The 26,066-nt window shown below is 36.7% G+C and overlaps 1 protein-coding gene across 1 annotated transcript in view; it reads left to right on the top strand.

Annotated features, from left to right (window-relative positions):
* LOC150089209 (apoptotic protease-activating factor 1-like) overlaps nt 1-26,066 on the top strand; it is a 188,646-nt gene that overhangs the window by 49,156 nt on the left and 113,424 nt on the right. The window contains exon 6 of the mRNA XM_090389882.1: nt 14,997-15,245. Within this exon, the coding sequence (XP_090246008.1) occupies nt 14,997-15,245 (249 nt within the window). The remainder of the gene's footprint in view (nt 1-14,996; nt 15,246-26,066) is intronic.

Here is a 26,066-nt window from a genome sequence, read left to right as displayed (position 1 = left end):
TGATAAGTGGGCAAAAGCTGATTTCTTGTATAAAATTATGGGCTGTAATGGGTGATTTATTTTATGTAGTTTGATTGTCCCAAATATATTTTCCCAAATATTAAGAGTAGGAGACCAGCAGAATTACTTAACAAGTACAGGTCACTGTTGAACAAAAGCCGAGAATTAGGGTTGAATTTGAAAGTGTCTGCAATTCTGCCCAGACACGATAGGAGGGAGTATAAGATGAGAGCCTTGTCGATCAATTCGGCCCTGGAAAGATTGTGCAAGGCTCGAGGGGTAGAATTTTTTTCAGCCTGGACTGTACTTGTTAACAGGAGAGATTGCTTCTACAGGGATGGGATACACTTAAATAGAAAGGGTGCAAGAATATTTGCTGATGCTATCGAGGCAGTGTTAGGTGGGTCGGAAAACTGCTAGCTTGGGGGGAGACAAAGACCAATAGATTGACAGTAGCCACTGGCAGAGGTGAAAGAGATTCTTGCACTGCTTCTATTAGAATGAGCAGAAGCCTGAAAAACATGATGCGTGGTATTTCAGAGACTGCTGGGAGCCATTGCTCCCAGCAGTCTCTGAAATACCACGCATCTTGTTGCGGTACAAGTAAACACATGGGTTGTGTTAGGGTAGCTAAGAATAGAAACAGGTGCAGGTATACTTGCGTGTACACCAATGCTAGGAGTTTAGTAAATAAATTTGATGAATTTGAGGTATTGCTCAAAACATCAAAGGCAGATATTGTTGGGATATCAGAGACGTGGTGTCACACAGATATAAGGGATGCAGAACTGCAATTTGGGGAGTACAACGTCTACAGAAAGGATAGACAGGATAGGAAGGGGGGAGGGGTTATGCTATTAGTTAAGAAACACATAAAAACCAAGGAAGTGAAGCCAGTCGACATCGCTGGACAGTGCAGTGTTGAGTCAGTTTGGTGTGACATAAGCATTGGCAGATCAAAATTGAGAGTAGGAGTGTGCTATAGGCCTAATGACTCTGATGAGTATAATAAGGAACTGTACAGGGAAATAGAGTGGGTTAGTAAATCAGAGAGTCTTATAATGGGAGATTTTAATTTCCCAGATATTGACTGGAATTTGGGGGCTGGTTACTCACACACTAGCAGGGCTTTTGTGGATTTATTGGATGATTGTTTTCTACATCAGCATGTTCGGGAGGCAACTAGAGGGAGGAATACTCTTGATTTGATTATCAGCAGTGATTCTTTATGCATTAAGAATCTGCAGATAAATGAACCACTAGGTGGCAGTGATCACAGTGTGCTGAAGTGGGATTTACTGAAAGAGGTAACTACCATTAGGGGTAAAGGGAAGGGTTATTGCTTCCGTAAAGGCGACTACGATGGACTGAGACAGTATTTAAATTCTATACAGAGGGACCAACTGATGATGTTACCAACAGCAAATTCAAAATGGGAAGCATTCAAAGAACTTATCTTGGAAGCTACTAGGCTTTACATACCAACTAAGAAATATTGTTCAAGGTTTAGGCCAAAATGGATGTCAGATGAACTAATGAGGCATATGGCAGAGAAGAAAAATGCATGGGATACTTACAAATTAACACATGACACAGAAGCCTATGATAGATACAAGTTGATATGCAAGCAAGTTACAAAGGAGGTTAGGCAGGCGAAGGCAGATTACGAGAAATCTTTGGCAAGGGATGCAAAGAAAAACAGCAAAGAGTTCTTTACTTATGTAAACTCTAGAAGGAAGGGGATGAATCAGATTGGTCTACTTGATATTGATGGGTCAACTGTTGATGATCCTGCTCAGGTAGCTAACAAACTAAATGAATATTTTGCAATGACATTCACACATGAGGAGTTATTCAGCAAGGGGAATGCCAGAGGTGTATTCAACTCTAGCAGTAAGCTACAGAATCTTGAAATAACTGGGAGTAAAGTGGAGGAGAAACTGCTGAAGATAAACACAAGAAAGGCACCCGGGGTGGATGGGATCTATCCAGTTATATTAAAGGAGGCAGCAAAGGAAGTAAGCAAACCCTTAGCCATAATTATGAGAGCTTCCTTGGACTCAGGGGAGGTACCCATAGACTGGAAATGTGCAAATGTGACCCCAATTCACAAAGGAGGATCAAAGGCTGACACAAGTAATTATAGACCTGTGAGCTTAACTTCTGTTCCAGGAAAATTAATGGAGGCACTGGTTAAAGAAGCACTGCAGGATCATTTAGACAAGACTTCAGTTATAGCTCAGACACAGCATGGTTTTGTTAAGGGGAAGTCTTGCCTGACCAATTTGATTGGATACTATGATGCAGTCACAAAAGAACTGGATGCAGGGAATAACTTTGATATTATATACTTGGATCTTAGAAAGGCTTTTGATACTGTTGCACATGGAAGACTGCTACACAAATTGGAGCAGTGTGACATTGGAGGCAAATTGCTGCTATGGATAAAGGGGTGGTTGAGGGGGAGAAGACCGAGAGTGGTAATCAATGGACACTGCTCATCATGGACTAATGTTATTAGTGGAGTCCCTCAGGGCTGGGTCCATTATTGGTTTCTGTATTTATAAATGATATTGATGATGGTATATCAAGCTTAATGTCCAAGTTTGCAGATGATACAAAGGTTGGCAGGGTTGTCAAGGACACTACTGACACTATGCTGCTGCAACAGGATCTGGAAAGGTTGAGCAGATGGGCTGAGAGGTGGCAAATGAAGTTTAACATTGACAAATGTAAAGTACTACACATGGGAAACAGCAACCCCAGAGCAATGTATCAACTCTGTGGTACTACACTGACAGTGGTAGAGAATGAAAGGGACTTGGGGGTGGTTGTGCAGGCAGATATGAAGTTCTCTGGGCAGTGCAGACGGGCTGCAAGAGTAGCTCATGGAGTATTGTCAATGATATACAGGAATTTTTCCAGCAGGGATAAGGAGGTGATTATTCCATTGTATAAGGCAATGGTCAGGCCACACCTAGAGTACTGTATACAGGTCTGGAGGCCTCATTTAAAGAAGGATGTAGAGCTGCTGGAACGAGTACAGAGAAGGGCAACAAGATTAGTGAATGGAACAAAGGGGTGCTCTTACGAAGAAAGGCTTAAGTTTTACAAATTACAGTGTCTGGAGACTAGGCACCAGCGAGGTGATCTGATCAGCGAGGTGTATAAAGCCTTGAATGGTTTAAGCATGCTCAATGCTGATGGGATTCTTCCTCTAGCTCAGAAAAATCACCTGAGAGGGCATAAATTCAAATTGAGGAAAGACAGATGTAGGATAGACGTGCGGAAATTTGCCTTTAGCCAGCGGGTGGTTGGTTGGTGGAACAGACTCCCATCCCTTGTGGTGGAGGTTGATAGCCTAAACAAGTTTAAGGCTCAGCTGGACAGGTATTTTGAACGAACAGAGGGGTGAAGTGGAAGTGAGTTTTTTTTTTTTTTTTTTGGCTGATGCTGCATAAGCTTGCTTTCTTGCATCAAATGCCTCTACTAATGCTAATGCTAATATGTGGTAGAATGGTGTTTTGAATACCTATGTTTTATAAGGTGTATAGATCAATTTCTTTTTGAGCTCTAAGTCATCTAAGAAAATTGTCGGATTGATTTTTTAGTCTAGTGATTGTATATGCGTTATCTATTTTATAGGTGTCCTCATCAGAAAGAATCTCTAGTTTGGATTTTTTTGATGTATGTATGTAGATTTGTCTAGAATTACTATTGTCACCTTTCTGAATGATGATGTCGTGTCTTTCCGGAATTTTTGATGGCTCATTAACTGTTGTGTATTCATGTTGGGACGTGTTTTGATATTTGAATTTATGATCCTATTTGTTTCATTAATCTATTCTCATCACGGTGGTTTTCTAGTTTCGTTTGGAGCTCTATTATACTGTCTTTAATGGGATAGTGATTATTGTTAATAGAAATATTTAACCCATATTCAAGTGCAGATAATTGTGTAGGTGTGAAGGATGTCGAAGAAAGGTTCACAACTAATGTTGGTTGGGGTTTATGTGTCCTGTTGTGAGTGTGTCCCATTTTTTATTGTGCCTCTGGTTTACTGTGTATTGGGTGGCGGTAAATCGTGTGTTATTTTGTTCTATAAAATTAATCCATGCAACATGATGTGTTTTTCTTTAACAAGGATTTGTAATAGTGGATTTGGCATAAGTTGTATTTGTCGCGAAATCTCTTTTTTAATTCATGTTTTACTATAGCTAATGAGGTCTGGTGAATGATATAAGGATATTTTTTTACATTTTTCACATCATAATCAAGGCATTTCTTAAGAAATTTAATTTGTAATTTACTGGCAAAATATTTGATGAGGATTTTGGAGTATTCATAAGTTTTGTTTAATGTTAATGCATCCATGTGGTTAAATTAGTATTGGAAATTGGAATAATTCGAAAGGATAGTCCGGGATGATAGAGGTGTTGGCAATTATCGTTAATGTGTTTATATTTGTAATAATGACTAATTTTACAACTGAAAACTCGAAGTACTGTTGATTATCTATTAAGATTCTTAGCAAAGCTTATTATCTTAGTATTCACCTCTAGATCCGTATTGGTTAGGGTTAAATTTACCTAAAGGAAAATAATTTTTAGCTAAGTCAATTTTTAGTAATTTTTAGCTAAGGTAACTACCAAACTAATAGAGAAATAAAAGATTTTTATTTTATATATAAATGAAAAGAAAGCTTTAAATAATGCAGAAATACAGGCAGTAACTATTTAAGTAACCCTTCTGCAAGCTAAAAACTTGCATAAATAGGAATTATCAAGATCATTGATGCAAGAGTTAGAGGGAAAGTAAGCTGCTAATAATTCAGCTTTATCTTCAGATGATGAAAAATATCATTTTTAACATCTAAAGGCTAAGTATCTTGATTCCATTCAGAAGAGGGCAGTTAGGTTAATTAATGATTCATCTCTAACAGAGTCTCTCCACTCGCTTTCTCATAGACACACTGTTTCTGCTGCAAGCCTATTCTACAGATACTTCCATGGGCACTGTTCTTCTGAATTGGCTTCTATAATTACCGCTCTCTCTTTCAAAACAGTCCGAACACGTGCTGCCATCAGCCAACATCCATTTACTGTCCAACTTCAAACCCACAGAACCAACTTTTCATCTTCCTCATTTATTCATTCAACTGCCATTTTCTGGAACAACCTTCCTTCATACGTATTTCCTGAAAATTACAATCTACAGAAGTTCAAGATCAACAAATATCTTCTTTCGTCTTCTCAACCTCCAACCCAAGCACGGTACTAAGTACTATAGGTTATAATACCTCTCGTGTTTGGGGTTCTCATAAAAAAAAAAAAAAAAAAAAAAAAAAAAGTATAAAATTTCTAATAAAAAAAAAAAGTTAAGTATGTAGCAGAGGTGAAAAAGTTGCAACTTCTGTCTTTCTGATGAAACAGAAAGACAGAAGTTGCAGCCAATAGCTTTGTTAAGAGACCAGAATGCTTGATTACCATTTGGACAAGAAACCAGTTTGCTGCTCTTAGCCATCTCAGAATCAAGTTTGGATGTATTAATGATTTTTTCAATTGTTGTTAGCTTTAGTGTAGGTACAAAGTGAAGCTGGAAATATGGATGAAAGCTAATTGCGATATGATATGTGCTTTTCTTGAACAGCTTTATCCCCTTTAATGGAAGAATATGGTTTAGATAAAGGATGAAAGTTTAGGGCAGAATAAGAAATAAAGGATTTCATCCCTACAAGAATAATTTCACTGACGTTGCTTTAGAAAACATAAGGATCAGAACATTTAAAACTTTGGCCAACAAGGGGGAAAAAAAAATAGAAATCGTGTAGATCATTCTGTCTGTAATGGCAAACTGCATATGGTTGAGAATGACCATTGGAAAGGGAGAGATTCTTTGTAAGAATTGAGAGATCACCAGTTTTGATCTGAGGGTACCTAGAGAACAGCTAACATTAACAGTGTACGTTTGAAGGATTATTGGTGAGGAAAAGGTCAAGAGTGTTTTGGGTGTGTGGTTAGGATTGTTTGGTATTGTAGTAGGTAAATAAAACAAGTTGTGCAAAGTTATTAGTAACAGCAAAAGCTTTAGTTTCTGCAACCTCGTTCTATACAACTCAAAAATGAAGCAGTGTGACTGGAAAAATGAAGCCAGTTGGCTTCATTCACAAAGGAAAATTACTTCACTGTTAGGAAAGGTATACTGAAGAAATTTAATTATTAGATTATGAGGCAGAGGAGAACAAAAATAAAAGTTCCAGGTTAAGAAATCTTTCATAAGGAATATCATAATGTTTGTCTGCACAAGTGTGATGACCTTTGAAGTGGAAGGAATCTTAGCAAATAATTAGGGGAGATGAGATGATTAAGGCAACCAATAATTGAACTGAGACTAATATATTTGTGAAATGATTTAAGAAGGTTTTTGGAAATTTAATTATATTTGCAGATAAGTTTTGTTTCATTATTTTGACTATTCATGAGAATAGACAAAATGATGAAACAAAATTGCATTGGTTAATCTTATTTCATAAATTACTTTTATGAAGTGAAACTGGGTCGAACATGTATAAATTGAAATATTTAGGTATGTTGTGCATACAGATACAAATATTATTTAACACTGCTGAGCTTCTAAGGTCCTTTACTTATAAAGGACCTTAGAAATTCATCCAGTTTTCAATGGGAATCAAATCAAAACCTCTCTAAATGAGTGACAGTCTACAGGCTTATAGGCTGCCCTGCAGAATATGTTATATATACAACAAAAGATATTCTGCTATTTAATCTAACATGATCTTGACAGTGCCTCCCTGCATGTATACTTCTGGTGTGCCATCCATTCATCTAGGTAGAGAGGCAGCAAGGTTATACACTCTTTGATCTGGATGCTTCCTAAAATTTGTCTAGTTAGCCTGGTTAAATGATCTATCTATCTAATATTTTGAAAACTGTTTTAAAGATAGAGCTAGTCACATGCCATTTAATGGTCACATGATTTTTGTTCCTCTTTTCCCTTGTTTGGACTACTATTTAATAACATCAGTTTAAGTTTGCTCAGATTGTGTCTATGAAATTATTAATGCAGGGATGAAATCACTCATTATTCTTATTATGTGTTATATTATTAATATTATTTCTCATTCTATCCTGAACTCTTATTGTTTATCTGTTGGGCATAGTATTTTTGCACCTTGAATATTGGGGATATACTCCAAGTATTAACAGTCGGACAGAATAACCATACTTATATTAGCTTGGAGTTGATTCACTTACCTATCAGGATATTGTTTTGCTCATTTCTTAACTGTAAGGATTTTATATATTACATCCATATGACAATTATGCATGAGCTGTTTATGTTTGCAAATCTAAGGATGCTGCACTTGAGAGGTTGTGAGAGAATTTTAGGGGAAAAGATTGAGAATCTAAGCAGCATCCTGGAAGTAATGTTATATTGTATAAAATATAAATATTGTGATACAGGTCTGTTATTAACTAGGAGTTATACTTCCAACAAAACAGTAAAATGTAAAATCATCTTAGTTTACAAAAATAATTTCTGTAATGTATTTATTATTAGAAGTACAAGCTGTATTGGATTTTGAAATATTCTAAACAACAGAACACTTGGATTTCTGCGAACTCAACTGATGTGTGCATACACTGTGTTACTAAAAGCAATGGGACATCGCTCTGATTGCAGGAAATTGCTAGTGACTATGAAATATGCATATATATTGGCCTATTAGTCCCGAATTCATTTTCAATATATATGCGGAACAATTAGCACGCAAAGTTTCAAAGTGGAATAATAATCAGATGTCATGTGAGGAAAATGTCCTTTTAAACATTTCAAAGTAAACAATTAGCAGTGTACTGAAGAAATGGACACGTAGAGGTGAATTATCAAGAAATTAATACATAGATGTAAAATACCAAATGACAGAAGCCAGTGTACCTTGATGGCTGATTTTAACTCACTCACCGGTAGACCTTAGAGAATCTGAGTTTGGAGTTAGTCTTGAAGTTATGTTATGAATTTTTACTGATATCAAATGCTCTCTGTTATCAAATGCTTCTGTGCTGAAGCTCAGAAGCATTTGATAACAGAAAAAAAATATACACTGTTTATTGGCATGGTGCAAGACAGACGAAACCTGGATTGTGGATCATTATAAATCAGTTAAATCATTATTATCAGTTCTGTGGTAATACATCAATTTGATGGATATGTTTGGATATTGGAGAATGTCTGGAGAACTACCTGAGTGTACTATCCCAACTGTGAAGCTAGGTGGATATGGCACAAACTGAGGGTGTTTCTTGTGGTATGTACTAGATCCACTGGTTGTAGTGTATGGAACCATGGCTGCTACATCTTACATTCATGTTCTGAACAATTTTGTGTTCCATATGTTGTGACAATTTTATGGATGCAGCTCTTACATCTTCCAACATGGTAATACTCTGTCACCAAAGAAGGACTGCAAATGCATGGTTTAAAGAGAATAACATGGGAACATTGCAGAGCCTCTGACCTTAACACAATTGAACAACTTTCTGTTGGGTTGAGGTTGGAGATGCAGTAACATCATTTGTAAGCTCATTAGAGGAGCTCACAAATGTATTAAAGTGGAGCACAATACCATTAGCCTTGTATGTGAAATTCGTGAAAAGTTTGTTTACTTCAGTTGCTTCGGTGTTATTATTTGTGCATTTACAATGCATTGAAATAATCATTACAGCCACTGAGGGGCCAACGTGCTATTAATTTTTTGAATAATCACTTGTTTTTTTATAACTAAAGTGTGTGATGTTTATAGGCACATAAATAAAAATAATCACACTAACACCTATTGTCAAGATTAAAAAGAAAAAGAGATCAGAACATGTTCTTATATATGAGGAGGGTATCAAAAAGTTTTTGAACTGCTGAATTGATTGCCGTGTGGAAATCCTGATCTGTTTTTTTCTTGGTTGATGACTGTGAATGAATTGTGGATGCATCATTTTGAACCAGAAACAAAACAGGTTTCAAAACAATGGAAACATCCATCATCACCATCTTCCAAAAAAGCCAGAGTGCAACCATCTGTGAGGAAGGTGTTGTCAGGTTTCTGGGATGAGATGGGTATTATTCTCACAGATTACCTGGAGAAGGGTACCACCATCAATGCACATCACTACAGCAACTTACTGAAGCAATTACATGCAGCAGTTAAGGAAAAGTGACATGGAATGCTCAGCAAAAGCATGACGTTTCTTCACAACTTCATACCTTGCCACTTATTGCCTGACTTGGAACCTTCTGACTTCTTCCTCTTCCTGCAGCTGAATCATTTTTGTGAAAGAAGAAAGCATTTTTTTGCCGATACAGTGGTAATTTCTGAAATAGAAGCATGATTTCAAGAGCAAAATGAGACCTTCTACAAAAGATGAGAGAATGGAGTCAAAGAAAGATGCTCACAAGATCCTAACCAACACCAAGATCCCAACCATGGGACTCCTTGGAATCCACTCTAACACTCTTTCATACAACTTACATGTGATGTCGGTGTGACGCCTCTTTAATTGGAACACTTTTTCTTGTTTCCCTTCTTGAACAATGGGACGATCAAACCTTCTTTTCAGTCCTTCGGCATCTTTCCTCATCTTATGGAACAGTCTGTGTGTGTCTTGATGTATTTCCATGCCAGCACTACATCATTCGAAATCAAATCTGTCTGTTCTCTCTCCATATATTCGCTTTCATCCACTCTTTTATGATCAACCTACCTTTGTCCCTTATGCTGGCTGTCCTGCACGTTCAACAGATTTTCAAAATACTTCTTCCATGTTCCTCTTATCTCTTCATCCTTGGTTATTAGGTTCTCATTCATCAAGTATTTGCTCTGTTCATCATCTCTTCTCCTTTTCCTCACCATACCATACAGTGTCTTTTTATTACTGTCAATATCTTGTCGTAGAGTTTCACTCCATTCGTCCAACCATAATTTTCTTTCCTCGTTAACTATCCTCTTGGCCTCTCTCTTCATGGTTTCATATCTCTCTTTATTCTCGTCATTTCTGTTCTGAAAGTAGGTCCCGAATGCATTATTCTTGATTTTCACAGCCTCTCTCGTCCTGTTATTCCACCATGTGGTTTCTTGGTTATTAGGTTCTCATTCATCAAGTATTTGCTCTGTTCATCATCTCTTCTCCTTTTCCTCACCATACCATACAGTGTCTTTTTATTACTGTCAATATCTTGTCGTAGAGTTTCACTCCATTCGTCCAACCATAATTTTCTTTCCTCATTAGCTTTCTCTCTTCATGGTTTCATATCTCTCTTTATTCTCGTCATTTCTGTTCTGAAAGTAGGTCCCGAATGCATTATTCTTGATTTTCACAGCCTCTCTCGTCCTGTTATTCCACCATGTGGTTTCTTTCCATCTCCTTCTATTGCTTGTCCTTCCACAAACCTACTCTGCCAGCCCTACTATAGTCTTTGAATGCTTTACATTCTGATTCCATGCTTTTCACCACTGACTTAGGTACAACCTTCCTGAACTTCTCTGAACATCGCCCCTTTTCCCCCCCTTCTCTCAACTTCCACGCCCGTAGTTTTCTCTCTCTTGTTATTTTGATCCTCTTCAATTTAGGGAATCTTAAAACTTCAACAATTAACCTGTGATCACTACCCAAGGAAACTAGGAATGACCTTGACGTCGACTAGTCTTCTGTGTTGCTCTTTATCTAGAGTATACAGTCAAGGAAGGATTCCTGTTGACTGTTCCAACTGTATCTTGTCACTTTGTGACTCTTTCTCTCCTTGAACCAGTTTCTTATGACCAAGCTGTAGGCACCTCCGTAGCCAGGTGGGTAGGAGCGGCAGTGCGTAGCACATGCTTCTTGATTAGACTGGGGTTCGAGCCCGTCACCACCAAATACGGAGGATGCAGAAAGATCAGGGAATGACCACCGCATATCCCCGGAGCAATATGGCCTTAGTTGCTAATGCTCCTAAAAAACAAATAACAACAACCACCAAGCTGTTCTGTAAACAGAAATGCCTGTCATCATCATCATCATCATTCCAAGGTCCCAGCCATGCGGACCCATAACGTATTCTAATCCTTGTCTCTCCACTCCAACTTTTGCATTCAGGTCACCTGTGATAACTATATCTCCACCTGTGATGTTCTCTTTGAGCTTGTTCTCAAACTCAAGCTTCTCCATTTCTTCGTAACCGGTTTGCAGTGCGAACATTGTACTATCTTCAATGTTTCACTGTCATTTATTTGAAGTTCAATTGACGTGAGTCTGTCGCTGATATTATTCATCTCCATTAGCCTTTCCTTAATCCTGTGATCTATAATGATGGCTACACCCTTCCTCGCTACATCACCCCCCCAGACCAATATAGGTAATAGCCTCCTTGTAACTCTCTAGACCCATTTACTTTCCATTTTGATTCACTCAATCCAAGTATGCTTATTTTTCTGTCCTTTAAGATGTCCACACACTCCTCAATTTTTCCTGACAATGTCATAATATTGAGTGTGGCTAGTTTAATATATGTCACCATCAGCTGATCTTGTTGGTTGCAGATACCACCCAGTTCTTGGAATATTGTATATTAATGTTAATTATTGTTAATTTCCCATGTAAAGTAATGTAACTTGCTGAAATGCATTCTTGAAGGTTTGCAAATGCATACTCTTAGCATTAGTGTACAAGCATATATGTGATATGTGTCAATAAAGTTCTTCGACCAGTGCTGTTGCACTCATATTCAATGAGTTTAAAAATAAACAGAAATTATATGTTGTAGTTCAAACTTTCTTCAACAGATGGTGGTACACAGATTGTCCAGCATTTTTCAATGGAGCAACAAAAAAAGGGGGGGGTAAACTGCAGCCATTATCAACCCATTGCAAGATGGAAACCTCCTCAACAATTTATGCTGAGAGAAATGGACCATAATCTGCCATGCTGGTCCATCGACCTTATTTTGTAGTCGGGGGCTTGAACTCCAGTCTACTCAAAGAGCGTGTGCTACTGCACTCCCACTCCTGACCACTCAGCTATGGAGGCAAATGAATATCAAATATTGCTTCAAACTGGGAAAATATGCAACAGAAATATATTAAATGTTAAAACCTGTTTAAGGCGTACCAATGTGTTTTGAATGGTATAAGTAATTTAAAGATAGATGTGAGGATGTTTGCAATGACCCAAAAAGTGGCTGTCTGTTAACCTCTAGAAATGAGGACAGAGTTGCAAAATTTTGGGGAATTATGGCATGAGATCTTTGTATGACCCTCAGAATGATAACTGATGAGTTGGATACGAATTAGCATTAGCATTAGCATTAGTAGAGGCATCTGATGCAAGAAAGCAAGCTTATGCAGCATCAGCCAAAAAAAAAAAAAAAAAAACCACTCCCACTTCACCCCTCTGTTCGTTCAAAATACCTGTCCAGCTGAGCCTTAAACTTATTTAGGCTATCAACTTCCACGACAAGGGATGGAAGTCTGTTCCACCAACCACTCGCTGGCTAAAGGCAAATTTCCGCACGTCTATCCTACATCTGTCTTTCCTCAATTTGAATTTATGCCCTCTCAGGTGATTATTCTGAGCGAGAGGAAGAATCCCATCAGCATTGAGCATGCTCAAACCATTCAATGCTTTATGCACCTCTATCAGATCACCTCGCTGGTGCCTAGTCTCCAGACACTGTAATTTGCAAATCTTAAGCCTTTCTTCGTAAGAGCACCCCTTTGTTCCATTCACTAATCTTGTTGCCCTTCTCTGTACTCGTTCCAGCAGCTCTACATCCTTCTTGAAATGAGGCCTCCAGGCCTGTATACAGTACTCTAGGTGTGGCCTGACCATTGCCTTATACAAGGGAATAATCACCTCCTTATCCCTGCTAGAAAAATTCCTATATATCATTGACAATACACCATGAGCTACTCTTGCAGCCCGTCTGCACTGCTCAGAGAACTTCATATCTGCCTGCACAACCACCCCCAGGTCCCTTTCATTCTCTACCACTGTCAGTGTAATACCACAGAGTTGATACGTTGCTCTGGGGTTGGGCGCCTCCGTAGCCAGGTGGGAAGGAGCAGCAGTGCTTAGCACACGCTTCTTGATTAGACCGGGGTTCGAGCCCGTCACCACCAAGTACGGAGGATGCGGAAAGGTCAGGGAATGACCACCGCATATCCCGGAGCAATATGGCCTTAGTTGCCAATGTTCTTAAAACCCAAATAACTAACAAGCTCTGGGGTTGCTGTTTCCCATGTGTAGTACTTTACATTTGTCAATGTTAAACTTCAATATCCTGAATAAGGAGATAATTGTTCAAATTCTGCAAGTAGATTTAGAGAAAAGGAAGGTCTCTGCAAAATTTGTGCTGCATAGCCTCACGGATGAGCAGAAGCAAAAATTAGTACATCGTGCGAAGACTTTGGCCATACTTGTCGAGACAGTCCTAATTTCCTTGACTGTATTGTCACTGCAGATGAGTGTTGGTTGTTGAGTACAACCTTGAGATGAAGTGTCATAGCATGTAATGGAGTGATGTAAAATCATCACTAAGGATTAAAAAGTTTACAGAAATACAGGATCAAGACAAAATTGATCTCTTTTTTTTTTTTTTTTTTTTTTTTTGCCAAAAAAAGTGTGATTCTCAAGGAATTTGTACCTGAAGAAGAGAGTGAGAGGGAATGCTGTGTTCTATGTGTAGGTGCTTCTAAGGCTTGGAGCACATTTCCCACGTGGGGTTGCAATTTTGAGAGAAAAGTAGCTGGTTCTTGTTGCTCAACAATGTCCCCGTTCATTCTCATTTGTTGTAACAACATTTCTGATGAAAAATGGCATTGTACAGATTAACCATGCACCCTACTGTCTCAATCTAGGCACCAGCAGACTTCTTACTCATTCCCAAGATGGAAACTGCTCTCAAAGGAAAGAGATTTCAGGATGTTGAGGACATAAATAAAAAACCAAATTGAACATCATCTCTTTGGATGCTTTCACTGACTCTTTTCATAAACTTTTAGAAATTAGTAATCAGGTTGTGATTACTTTGAAGAAAAATAAAATCATTTTTGAGCCCCTTCAGTATGTGTTATTTTTGTTGCAACGGTCCAGGAACTTTTTTGCCATTCATCATATAACTGTTTATAATGTGTCATTTCTGCATCTGTCACTGGTCAGGTCCCAAAGTTTGCTGGAGTTGTATAGTTTATGTATCTGTTTATTTATTTTAAATTTGTTTCTTTTCTGAAATTTCCGAAAGTTTCTACAATAATTACGAGGGAAAGCATTTTTAATGCTGAGTTATAAAGAAAATTAAGATGATAGTAACATTATTAATTTTATTAAAAACATAAACACGAAAACTGCTCTGATGTGCTGTGCTGTTCTCTGCTGTATTGTATTGTATTTTGTAAAAAAAATTAATATGGCTACATAAATGTCAACTATGTTTCATGCTCATTTATTGTACTTTCAAAATCAAAAGGTGACAGCTTCTGATGTTGAGTAAGTTCATAAGATCAGTCTTCGAGTTTGTAAATTGAATAATAAATTGTTCATAAGATTAAAAGTTATTAAATTGGATGTTTATAAATCAAGTTAGTACATTGTCATTGCAGCTTTCAGTATACAGTTAAGAATTAGGGTTCCTGATACATAGGCATCAAATAAAGAGCAAGCAGATGATAGCTGTTGAATTATATATCGTTAAAGGATATTAATAGTGAGAAAATATACATTACTATTGTGTGTGGTAAGATTATTTGGTATTTCAGTATGGATCTGTGGCACCATAGTCATTATATATTGAATCTTTCAGGACATTCATTTCCTGAACTTAATATGTGAATTATTTGTCTTTTCAGGTCATAAGTCTCTCTTCTGTATTCTTTTTATCATAATCTGTTTAAATGCCTCACTTTTATTTTTACTCTCTCTCTCTCTCTCTCTCTCTCTCTCTTTCTTCAGGCATTACATAGGAAACTTGTGCACAAATACCTTCAGATGTGCGAAGTTGGAGGAAAAATGGACTATGGATTATTGCAAGATGATGGCTATATTTATTATTACATTGCTCGCCATTTGTATAAAGCTGATATGAGTAATTTGTTTCCAGAAATCTTTCTAAATTTGCATTTTGTGCAAAATAAACTACATTTCACTGCTCCTAGTGATTTGTTATATGACTATACTACCTATGATTGTTGCTTTAATGAGGTAAGCACAGATATTTTATTTTATAATCAAAAATCATGAAACAGTTTCAACTTTTTAAATGTTAATATATAATAATTTTAAATTTTAGAAAAAAAAGTTTTGTTATACTCCTTGAAGGTATTTTCAGTGCCATCTGTGGTAGATAAGGACATGCCCCCATAGTTTTTATATCTCTGGAATGGAGTTAAGAATTAGCACTACTTTTTACATGCTACCACTGCCAGCTTGAATGTGCATGCTACATTAGTGTCATTATCAACATGAATTTAATTCAATTATTATAGATTGTGAAATGCATTCTATTCCTCTGTCTTATTGACAATGGTAGTACAAAAAAGGCAATATAGTAAAGCATGATGCTCTTATGTGTAGTTGATTCAATGTAATTTAAATTAGTGTGATTAATTACCTGATTTTGATTTTATAGCACAGGAACTGTTTTTTATTTGTTAGCATTAGCATTAGCAAAGACACATGATGCAAGAAAGCAAGCTTATATAGCATCAGCCAAAAAAAAAAAACAAAAAAACCCTTATTTCACCCATCCACTCGTTCCAGATGTTTGTCAAGTTTTGCCTTGAATCTATTTAAGCTATCAACTTCTACGACAGATGGAAGTTTGTTCCAGCAATCAACCACCTGCTGGCTAAAGGCAAACTTCCGCACATCTATCATACAACCATCTTTCCTCAATTTGAATTTATGCCCTCTCAGGCGATTATTCTGAGCAAGAGGAAGAATCCCATCCGCATTGAGCATGCTCAAACCATTCAAGACTTTATACTCCTCAATCAGATCACCTCACAGGTGCCTAGTCTCCAGACACTGTAATATGCAAAACTTAAGCCTTTCTTCGTAAGAACAACCCTTTTTCCATTCACTAATCTTGTTGCCCTTCTCTGTACTCGTTCCAACAGCTTTACATCCATCTTAAAATGAGGCCTCCAGACCTGTATACAGTACTGAAGGTGTGGCCTGACTATTGCCTTATACAAGGGGATGATCACCTCCTTATCCCTGCTAGAAAAATTCCTGTATATCATTGACAAGACACCATGAGCTACTCTTGCAGACTGTCAACACTGCTCAGAAAACTTCTTATCTGCCTGCACAATTAGCCCCAGGTCCTTTTCATTATCTACCACTATCAGTGTGGTACCACAGAGTTGATACGTCACTCTGGGATTACTGCTTCCCATATGTAGTACTTTACATTTGTCAATGTTAAACTTCATTTGCCACCTCTCAGCCCATCTGCTCAACTTTTCTAGATCCTGTTGCAGAAGTGTACTGTCATTAGTGTCATTAACAACCCTGCCAACCTTCGTCGTCTGCAAACTTGGACATTAACCCTGATATACCATCATCAATATCATTTATAAATACAGAAAACAACAACGGACCCAACACTGAACCCTGAGGGATTCCACTAATAACATTAGTCCACGAAGAGCAGTGTCCATTGATTACCACTCTGTCTTCTCCCACTCAACCATTCCGTTATCCATAGCAGCAGTTTGCCTCCAATGCCACACTGCTCCAATTTGTGCAACAGTATCAAAGGCTTTTCTAAGATCCAAATATAGGATATCAGAGTTATTCTTTGCATCCAGTTCCTTTGTGACTACATCATAGTATCCAATCAGATTAGTCAGGCAAGACTTCCCCAAACCTATGCTGTGTCCAAGGTATAACTGCTTGTCTAGATGATCCTGCAATGCTTCTTTAACCAGTGCCTCCATTAATTTCCTTGGAACAGAAGTTAAACTAACAGGTCTGTAATTACCTGTGTCTCCCTTTGATCCTCCTTTGTGGATTGGGGTCACATTTGCACATCTCCAGTCCATGGGTACCTCCTCTGAATCCAAGGAAGCTCTCATAATTATGGCTAATGGTTTGCTTACTTCCTTTGCTGCCTCCTTTAATATAACTGGATAGATTCCATCTGCCTCAGGTGCCTTTCTTGTGTTTATCTTCAACAATTTCTTCTCCACTTTACTCTCAGTTATTACAAGATTATCTAGCTTACTGGCAGAGTTGAATACACCTCTGGCATTCTCCACCGCGATTAACTCCTCATGTCTGAATATCGATGCAAAATCTTCATTTAGTTTGTTAGCTACCTGTGCAGTATCATCAGTAGTTGAACCATCGATATCAAGTGGACCAATCTGATTCATCCCCTTCCTTCTAGAGTTTACATAAGGAAAGAACTCTTTGTTCTTTTTTTTTTGCATCCTCTGCCAAAGATTTTTCGTAATCTGCCTTCGCCTGCCTAACCTCCTTTGTAATTTGGTTACTGACCAGCTTATATCTATCATAGGCTTCTGTGTCACATGTTAATTTGTATGTATCCCATGCATTTTTCTTCTCTGTCACATGTCTAATTAGTTCATCTGACATCCATTTAGGCCTAAACCTTGAACAATATTTCTTTGTTTGTATGAAAAGCCAAGTAGCTTCCAAGATTAATTCTTTGAATGCTTCCCATTTTGAATTTGCTGTTGGTAACATCAGTTGGTTTCACCGTATAGAATTTAAATACTGTCTCAGACCACTTAGTCACTTTTGCTGAAGCAAAAACTCTTCCCTTTACCCTTGATGGTAGTTACCTCTTTGAGTAAATCCCACTTCAGCACACTGTGATCACTGCCACCTAGTGGTTCTTTTTTCTGCAGATTCTTGATGCATGAAGAATCACTACTGATAATCAGATCAGTTATAATAAAAAATCGAGTACAGTATGTTACCTACGGAATAATAATCTTTCAAGAATCAGTTTCATTATACTGGTAAATATAATTATATTTGCAAATATTTCACTCTTTTTAATCGAATAAAACAACCATAATTAATATCTTCTATGTCAGATCATTTATTCTCTGATTTATGATGAGTTTTGTAAATAAAGGGATTATTGGTTTATATATTATTGGTTTGACTTTCGATCTATTATTAATTATTTTGTTATTGAATTTTTGCCATAAAAAAAAATAATATAATCTTATTTGGCTTTGTTAAGCCTCTTCTTGCCAGCAAGCATGCTGACTCCACGTTTGTAATGCAACATTTTGCTTGCATCAGCTGTTTGGCATTTATTGCCATTATCCACCTGCTAAAGTATATGGGTTTTTCAATTCTTGTTTATTTCAAGTTTTGCTGCTGACAGTGAAGATAACACCCATAATTGGGCATTATTTTAATTAATAAACAAGTTATAAAAACATGTCATGTGTAAAGCAAATTAGAGGAGAGGTATTTTAAAAAATTAAAAATATGTTGAAAATATAAAAAATAAATTTTCCACAGTTGTGTTCATAATGAACTGAAAATAAAGTTGGCTTCAAAAGGTGAACAATTTTGAATTATTTCATGTTTTTATTACAAGAGTAATAATGCTGGAAAAAGTCTACCAACATATCTGTTAATGTTATATTTTTATCACACCTGGTAGAGGTTAAAATAAAATTTATAAAGATATGAATGTTCCCAAAGCCAGACATACTACATATGTTTTATAAATAAGTACTGTGACTTGGGATGCTTCTCATTGCTCAATAGCAGGAAGTCTAGAAAGTTTTTGATTAATCTCTGGATAATCAGTGATCTATGTATGTGAGTATGTTAATATATTTGAGAAGAGATGCTTAATGTAGGTTTTATTTGATATAAATAGTTCCGTAGTTAAGTGGAGTGCAGTTTACATTAAAAATATGTGAAATAATCTATGTTGGTCTTTATTTCTAAGTTAAAAAAAAACATTAACTGAAATAAATTTATGAAAAAAAAAAAAGCCTAACGAACCATGCTTTTAAATGAGCCTTTGTCTTTATGAGCTATTTCCATCAAGAGAAAATTAATTAGTCACATCACAATAATAAAACTGGTTCATTTTCAGTATTACATTAAATAATCATTTCTGATTATGTAATGTAATGTAATACTGAAAACTGACCACAAAATATACAACTCTGAAGACACTGACATGGTACAAAATAAGCTGATTGCCGTTTGAGTTGACATAAAGATTTATTATCAAATACGTATTAAACAGTTATAACCAGTTTTCAGATAAATCTGAGAATATGTTAATATATTTGTTAGTATATGTTAGTATATTCAAATATCTTTTGGATATATTTATCATTATTTCTGTTCATTGTAAGATTATTAAATTTTCGTATATAAATGGCCTTTATTTTTCTGTTGGTACAGAAAATTTAAATATTTGTAAAATATTAAGAGAAGTTTACCTCAATATAGTACATAGAACACTTCTGTATGATACTCTCCAGAAATTAAAACAGAAAAATCGAAAAACTTACATTAGAGTAACAAATAGTTTAAAAAATAAGAAAATTAATTAAAAGAATTTAACGAAAAAAATTGCAAAACGATTTTCCTTCCTGAAGCTGACAACACTTTTCGACTGTATGTCGTGATCACGAATGAAAATTACCGAATAGGGGTGAGTATGAAACTTAAATAGGGATTATTTGTCTTCGCACATGCGCGTAAAAGCCAACGAATCAGAGATAAGACATGGCCGACGAACATTAACAGAATTTTCGTGTAATTTAATTTCTATGGTTTCAGCAATTAATAGTCGCGTATATTTATGTTGGACACTAAGTATTTTGGCCTTGTTAAATAAAAAAGTATGTTTTTCGTTAGCGATGTGAAAGGCTAATTCTGGTGTTTCTGAACGAGAAGCACGAAATGAGGCCTCATGTTGATTAACACGAATATTCAAAGGAAAACGCGTCGAACCCTGATAAGATGAGTCGCAATCACCGCAAGAAATGTATACCAACTCATTAATTTGTGTTGCGAACAAGGAAAAGACTCAGCACTTGTTCAGTATAGTGTGTAATTTCCGTATTGGTCTGGCCACAATTTTAAATTCGGTATCTTTAAAGAATCTGTTAAGCTGTTTGTGCCACTGTTCAACCTATGGGACAGAAATAAAGTATTTTTTGATATTACTATTGTTGGTTGGTGTATTTTTTTGTATCCTATCCTTAGCTTGTACCCTAATTCGGTTTATTGTAGCAAGGGGATAACCCCTGTTTAAGAATCTGTTGGTTAATATTTGTAGGCATTTAGAAATTGATTAAAGATAATCGATCTTTTGTGGGTGAACGGGTGATAGCTGTTATAATGTAGAACAGCATACCGGCGTTTGTAGGTTTTCAATAGATGTTAAATTGGATTTTATTCGAGTCCCGAGTAAGCGTGAAATTTAGAAAATTTAATAACTTTGTATCCATATCCTCCCTTTCCAATGTAAATTTGAGCCTAGAATGAATATCATTAAATGAATGTAAAATGTCTTGGATATTACTATTATAATAATTACTAGGACATTGTCTAAATACCTCCTATAGTATGTGAAACAGGGTCGAAAAGGCATCAAATGTATATGCTCAATCATTGAGAGATAGATCTCCAATATTAAGCCGCTCAGGCTCAATCCCATTGGCAAACCAAAAATTTGTTTGTACACTTTGTCTCGAAAGGTGATATAGTTGGCCTCAACTAAGAGTTTAATTAAGTGAAAAATTTTCTTAATAGGAAGCTTCATATAATTAATCGGTATCGAGTTATTATTTAACATATCCCAAATGATATCTAATGTGTATTCAACGTTTACATTCATATATAATGAGGTAGCATCTAGTGAGAATAAATTGTCATTATCGCCAAGTCTACAATCCTTAAGGTTATTAAATAATGTATCGTAGTTCTTAATCCCAAATTGTATCGACTGTCTAAAGGGTTTTATAATGCTATATATGCGTGCGGTTAAGGATGAAAATGCCGAGTTTCTGTAGGAAACAATAGGCCGAATAGGAAATCCAGGCTCGTGTAATTTTACCTGACCGAAAAGTGCAGGAATATTGTATGTTCTGGTCTTCATTCCTTTAACTGAGCCATAGTAATATAGTCGTTTTTTTTTCAATACATGGTTAACATTTTATTGTGTTGATTGACTAAATTGGTAAATAGTGCCGGGTCTACTTCAAGATAATGTTGATATATTGATATCACACATAGAATGTATTGAGCATTACAGCTTTGGTTCATACTATCTAATTCATTTTTTAAACTCTTATTGACTATTTCATTCACTTCCTATCTCTCCAGGTATAACTTGTCGATACACATAATTATGTGGGATTTTTTGAACAGCTTGGTGCAAAATTACGTTAAATTAACACTAAGATACTCGGCCCAAAGTTACCATATTTTGTCTCTAAAATATTGCCTTCAAAACAACGTCATTCCAAAGTTTGCTAGGGTCAATTTAATCAAAAAATTTTAGGCATAAAACAACTAGCACTTGCCACATCACATAATATCGTTAAACTTGACATAAAATCTCAATATACTAATAAACAAAAATACTTTTCCCAGGTTAGGAATCTTTGTGATAAATTAAAAAATTATCTACATCCTAACGATTGGTCTGCATTGAAGACTTCCATAGATTTGCGACGGGAAGCACAGGCCTCAGATATAAAAAAACAGACATGTTAACAAATTACAAACATTATCGTGAGGGTCAAGGCACATTCATACGAATTCTAACACATTGTTACAGGCTTGTGACCAAGTGCATACAAGTTGGGTGACGATCCTCCCGCATACACACCACCAAATAGGTCAGCTAGTTCGCGAACGTCCCCTTGCCCAGCTTTCAATGAACCGACATATCAACAGGTTACAAATCTTTCCTCTTATACGCTATCGCAGGACCAGATTTCTCTTTTATCCAAAGAATTAAATTATAATTTACTGCCTCGAAAACTACCTAAAAAACAGTGCGTAATTGATATTGAATTTGGACTTCGTAATGTTCCACAAACAGATTTATTTATTCAACAAGTTAACCAAGTGATCAATAACATAAAAGAAACGCGACTTCCTAAATTGAATACACATGACAGTTCAGCTTTACGTGAGCTTCGGGAAAATAAAGACATTATTATACAGAGGGCAGATAAAGGAGATACAGTGGTAATACTCGATAAACCTGATTATATTAATAAGTTAGATTCGGTTGTTTCAGATACATCCACTTATTTTGAAGTAGACCCGGCACTATTTATCAATTTAGCCAATCAATACAATAAAACATTAACCCCGTATCGAAAAAAATTACTATTACTATGGCTCAGTTAAAGGAATTGAAGGCCAGAACATACAATATTCCTGCACTTTTCGGTCAGGTAAAATTACACGAGCCTGGATTTCCTATTCGGCCTATTGTTTCCTACAGAAACTCGGCATTTTCATCCTTAACCGCACGCATATATAGCATTATAAAATCCTTTAGACAGTCGATACAATTTGGGATTAAGAACTACGATACATTATTTAATAACCTTAAGGATTGTAGACTTGGCGATAATGACAATTTATTCTCACTACATGCTACCTCATTATATACAAATGTAAACGTTGAATACACATTAGATATTATTTGGGATATGTTAAATAATAACTCGATACCGATTAATTATACGAAGCTTCCTATTAAGGAAATTTTTCACTTAATTAAACTCTTAGTTGAGGCCAACCATTATCATCTTTCGAGACAAAGTGTACAAACAAATTTTTGGTTTGCCAATGGGATTGAGCCTGAGCGGCTTAATATTGGAGATCTATCTCCAATATTAAGATTGTTTTCTGCAGCAGCATGTTCGAGAGGCAACCAGAGAAAGTAATACTCTTGATCTGGTTATCAGCAGTGATCATTCGTGTATTAAGAATTTGCAGATAAAGGAACCACTAGGTGGCAGTGATCACTGTGCTGAAGTGGGATTTACTCAAAGAGGTAACTACCGTCAGGGGTAAAGGAAAGGGTTTTTGCTTCCGTAAAGGGGAGTACAGTGGTCTCAGACAGTTTTTAAATTCTGTACAGTGGGATCAACTGACGATGTTACAAACAGTAAATTCTAAGTGGGAAGCATTCAAGGAATTAATCGTGGAAGCTACTAGACTTTATATACCGATTAAGAAATATCGTTCAAGGTGTAGGCCTAAATGGTTACCAAATGAACTAATGAGACTCGTGACAGAGAAGAAAAATGCATGGGATGCATATAAATTATCAGGTGACGCAGAAGCCTGTGGCAGATATAAGCTAGTCTGTAAAAAGGTCACAAAGGAGGTTCGGCAGGTGAAGGCAGATTACGAGAAATCTTTGGCAAAAGATGCTAAGAAAAACAGAAAGGATTTCTTTACTTATATAAACTCTAAAAGGAAGGGGATGAATATGATTGGTCCACTTGACATCGATGGTTCGACTGTTGATGATCCTGCTCAGATAGCAAACAAACTGAATGAGTATTTTGCATCTACATTCACACGTGAGGAATTATTACAGTTTGAAAATGGAAGAAGGTTATCAAATTGTAGCAGTGTGCTTAATGATTTTGTAATAACTGAGAGCAAAGTGGAGGAGAAATTGTTGAACTTAAACATAAGAAAGGCACCTGGGGTGGATGGGATCTATCCAGTTATTTTAAAGGAGGCAGCAAAGCAACTAAGCAAACCCTTAGCCATAATTATGAGAGCATCCTTGGACTCAGGGGAAGTTCCCACGGACTGGAGATGTGCAAATGTGTCCCCAATTCACAAAGGTGGATCGAAGGGTGACACGAGTAATTACAGACCAGTTAGTTTAACTTCTGTTCCGGGTAAAATAATGGAGTCACTGGTTAAAGATGCATTGCAGGATCATCTAGACAAGACTGCAGCAATAATTCAAACACAGCATGGGTTTGTTAAGGGAAAGTCTTGTCTGACAAATTTGATTGGTTATTATGATGTGGTCACAAAGGAACTGGATGCAAAAAATAATTTTGATATCATATACTTGGATTTCAGGAAAGCTTTTGACACTGTTGCGCATGGAAGACTACTGTACAAATTGGAGCAGAATGGTATTAAGGGTAAGTTGCTACAATGGATAAAAGGATGGTTAAGTGGGAGAAGACAGAGGGTGGTAATCAATGGGTGCTGCTCTTCGTGGACTAATGTTATTAGTGGAGTCCCACAGGGTTCGGTGTTGGGTCCACTGTTGTTTTGTGTATTTATCAATGATATTGATGAAGGTATATCAGGCTTAATGTCGAAGTTTGCAGATGACACAAAGGTTGGCAGGGTTGTTAATGACAGTAATGGCAGTGTGCTACTGCAACAGGATCTAGATAATTTGGGCAGATGGGCTAAGAAGTGGCAACTGAAGTTCAACCTTGACAAATGCAAAGTACTGCATATGGGTAGAAGTAACCCCAGAGAAACGTACCAACTGTGTGGTACTACACTTAAGGTGGTAGAAAATGAAAAAGACCTGGGAGTAATTGTGCAGTCAGATATGAAGTTTTCTGAGCAATGCAGACAGGCTGCTAGGGCAGGTCATGGGGTTTTGTCAATGATATATAGGAATTTTGCTAGCAGGGAAAAGGAGGTGATTGTTCCTCTGTATAAGGCAATGGTCAGGTCAGGCCTTGAGTACTGCGTACAGGTCTGGAGGCCTCATTTTAGGAAGGATGTAGATTTGCTTGAGCGTGTACAGAGAAGAGCAACACGATTGGTGAGGGGAATGAAGGGATTCTCTTACCAAGAGAGGCTTAAGTTCTGCAAATTGCAGTGGCTGGAGACTAGGCACCTGCGCGGTGATCTGATTGAGGTCTATAAGGCCTTGAATGGGTTGAGCACACTGAATTCTGATGGGATCCTTCCACTTGTTCAGATTACGAACCTACGGGGACATAAGTTCAAATTAAGAAAGGACAGATGTAGAATAGATGTGCGGAAATTTGCCTTTAGCCAGCGGGTGGTTAATTGCTGGAACAAACTTCCATCTGTCGTTGTGGAAGTTGATAGGTTAAATAAATTTAAGGAGGAACTGGACAGGCATTTGGAGGGAATGGGGTGATTTTTTTTTTTTTTTTTTGGCTGATGCTGCATAAGCTCCTACACTTGCTTTCTTGCATCATGTGCCACTACTACTACTACTACTATCTCTCAATGATTGAACATATACATTTGATGCCTTTTCGACCCTGTTTCACATACTATAGGAGGTATTTAGACAATGTCCTAGTAATTATTATAATAGTACTATCCAAGACAATTTACATTCGTTTAATAATATTCATTATAGGCTCAAATTTACATTGGAAAGGGAAGATATGGATACAAAATCATTAAATTTTCTAAATTTCACGCTTACTCGGGACTCGAATAAAATCCAATTTAACATCTATTGAAAACCTACAAACGCCGGTATGCTGTTCTACATTATAACAGCTATCATCCATTCACCTACAAAAGATCGATTATCTTTAATTAATTTCTGAATGTCTACATATATTCAATGACGGAATCTGCTTTGGTCTCAGAAATACAAATATTATCCAGCAGATTCTTAAACAGGGGTTATTCCCTTGCTACAATAAACTGAATTAGGGTACAAGCTAAGGATAGGATACAAAAAAATACACCAACCAACAATAGTAATATCAAAAAATACTTTATTTCTATCCCATATGTTGAACAGTGGCACAAACAGCTTAACAGATTCTTTAAAGATACTGAATTTAAAATTGTGTCCAGACCAATACGGAAATTACAACTATACTGAACAATCGCTCAGTCCTTTCCTCGTTCGCAACATAAATTAATGACCTGATATACAACATTTCTTGCGGTGATTGCGACTTGTCTTACCAGGGTTCGGCGCATTTTTATTTGAATATTTGTGTTAATCAACATGTGGCCTCAGTTTGTGCTTCTTATTCAGCAACG

This window comes from Mastigoproctus giganteus, chromosome 2 (genome assembly GCF_048544385.1).
Source record: "Mastigoproctus giganteus isolate SK-2022 chromosome 2, ASM4854438v1, whole genome shotgun sequence".
Lineage (NCBI taxonomy): Eukaryota > Metazoa > Arthropoda > Arachnida > Uropygi > Thelyphonidae > Mastigoproctus > Mastigoproctus giganteus.
This window is presented reverse-complemented; position numbering and strand designations above follow the sequence as displayed.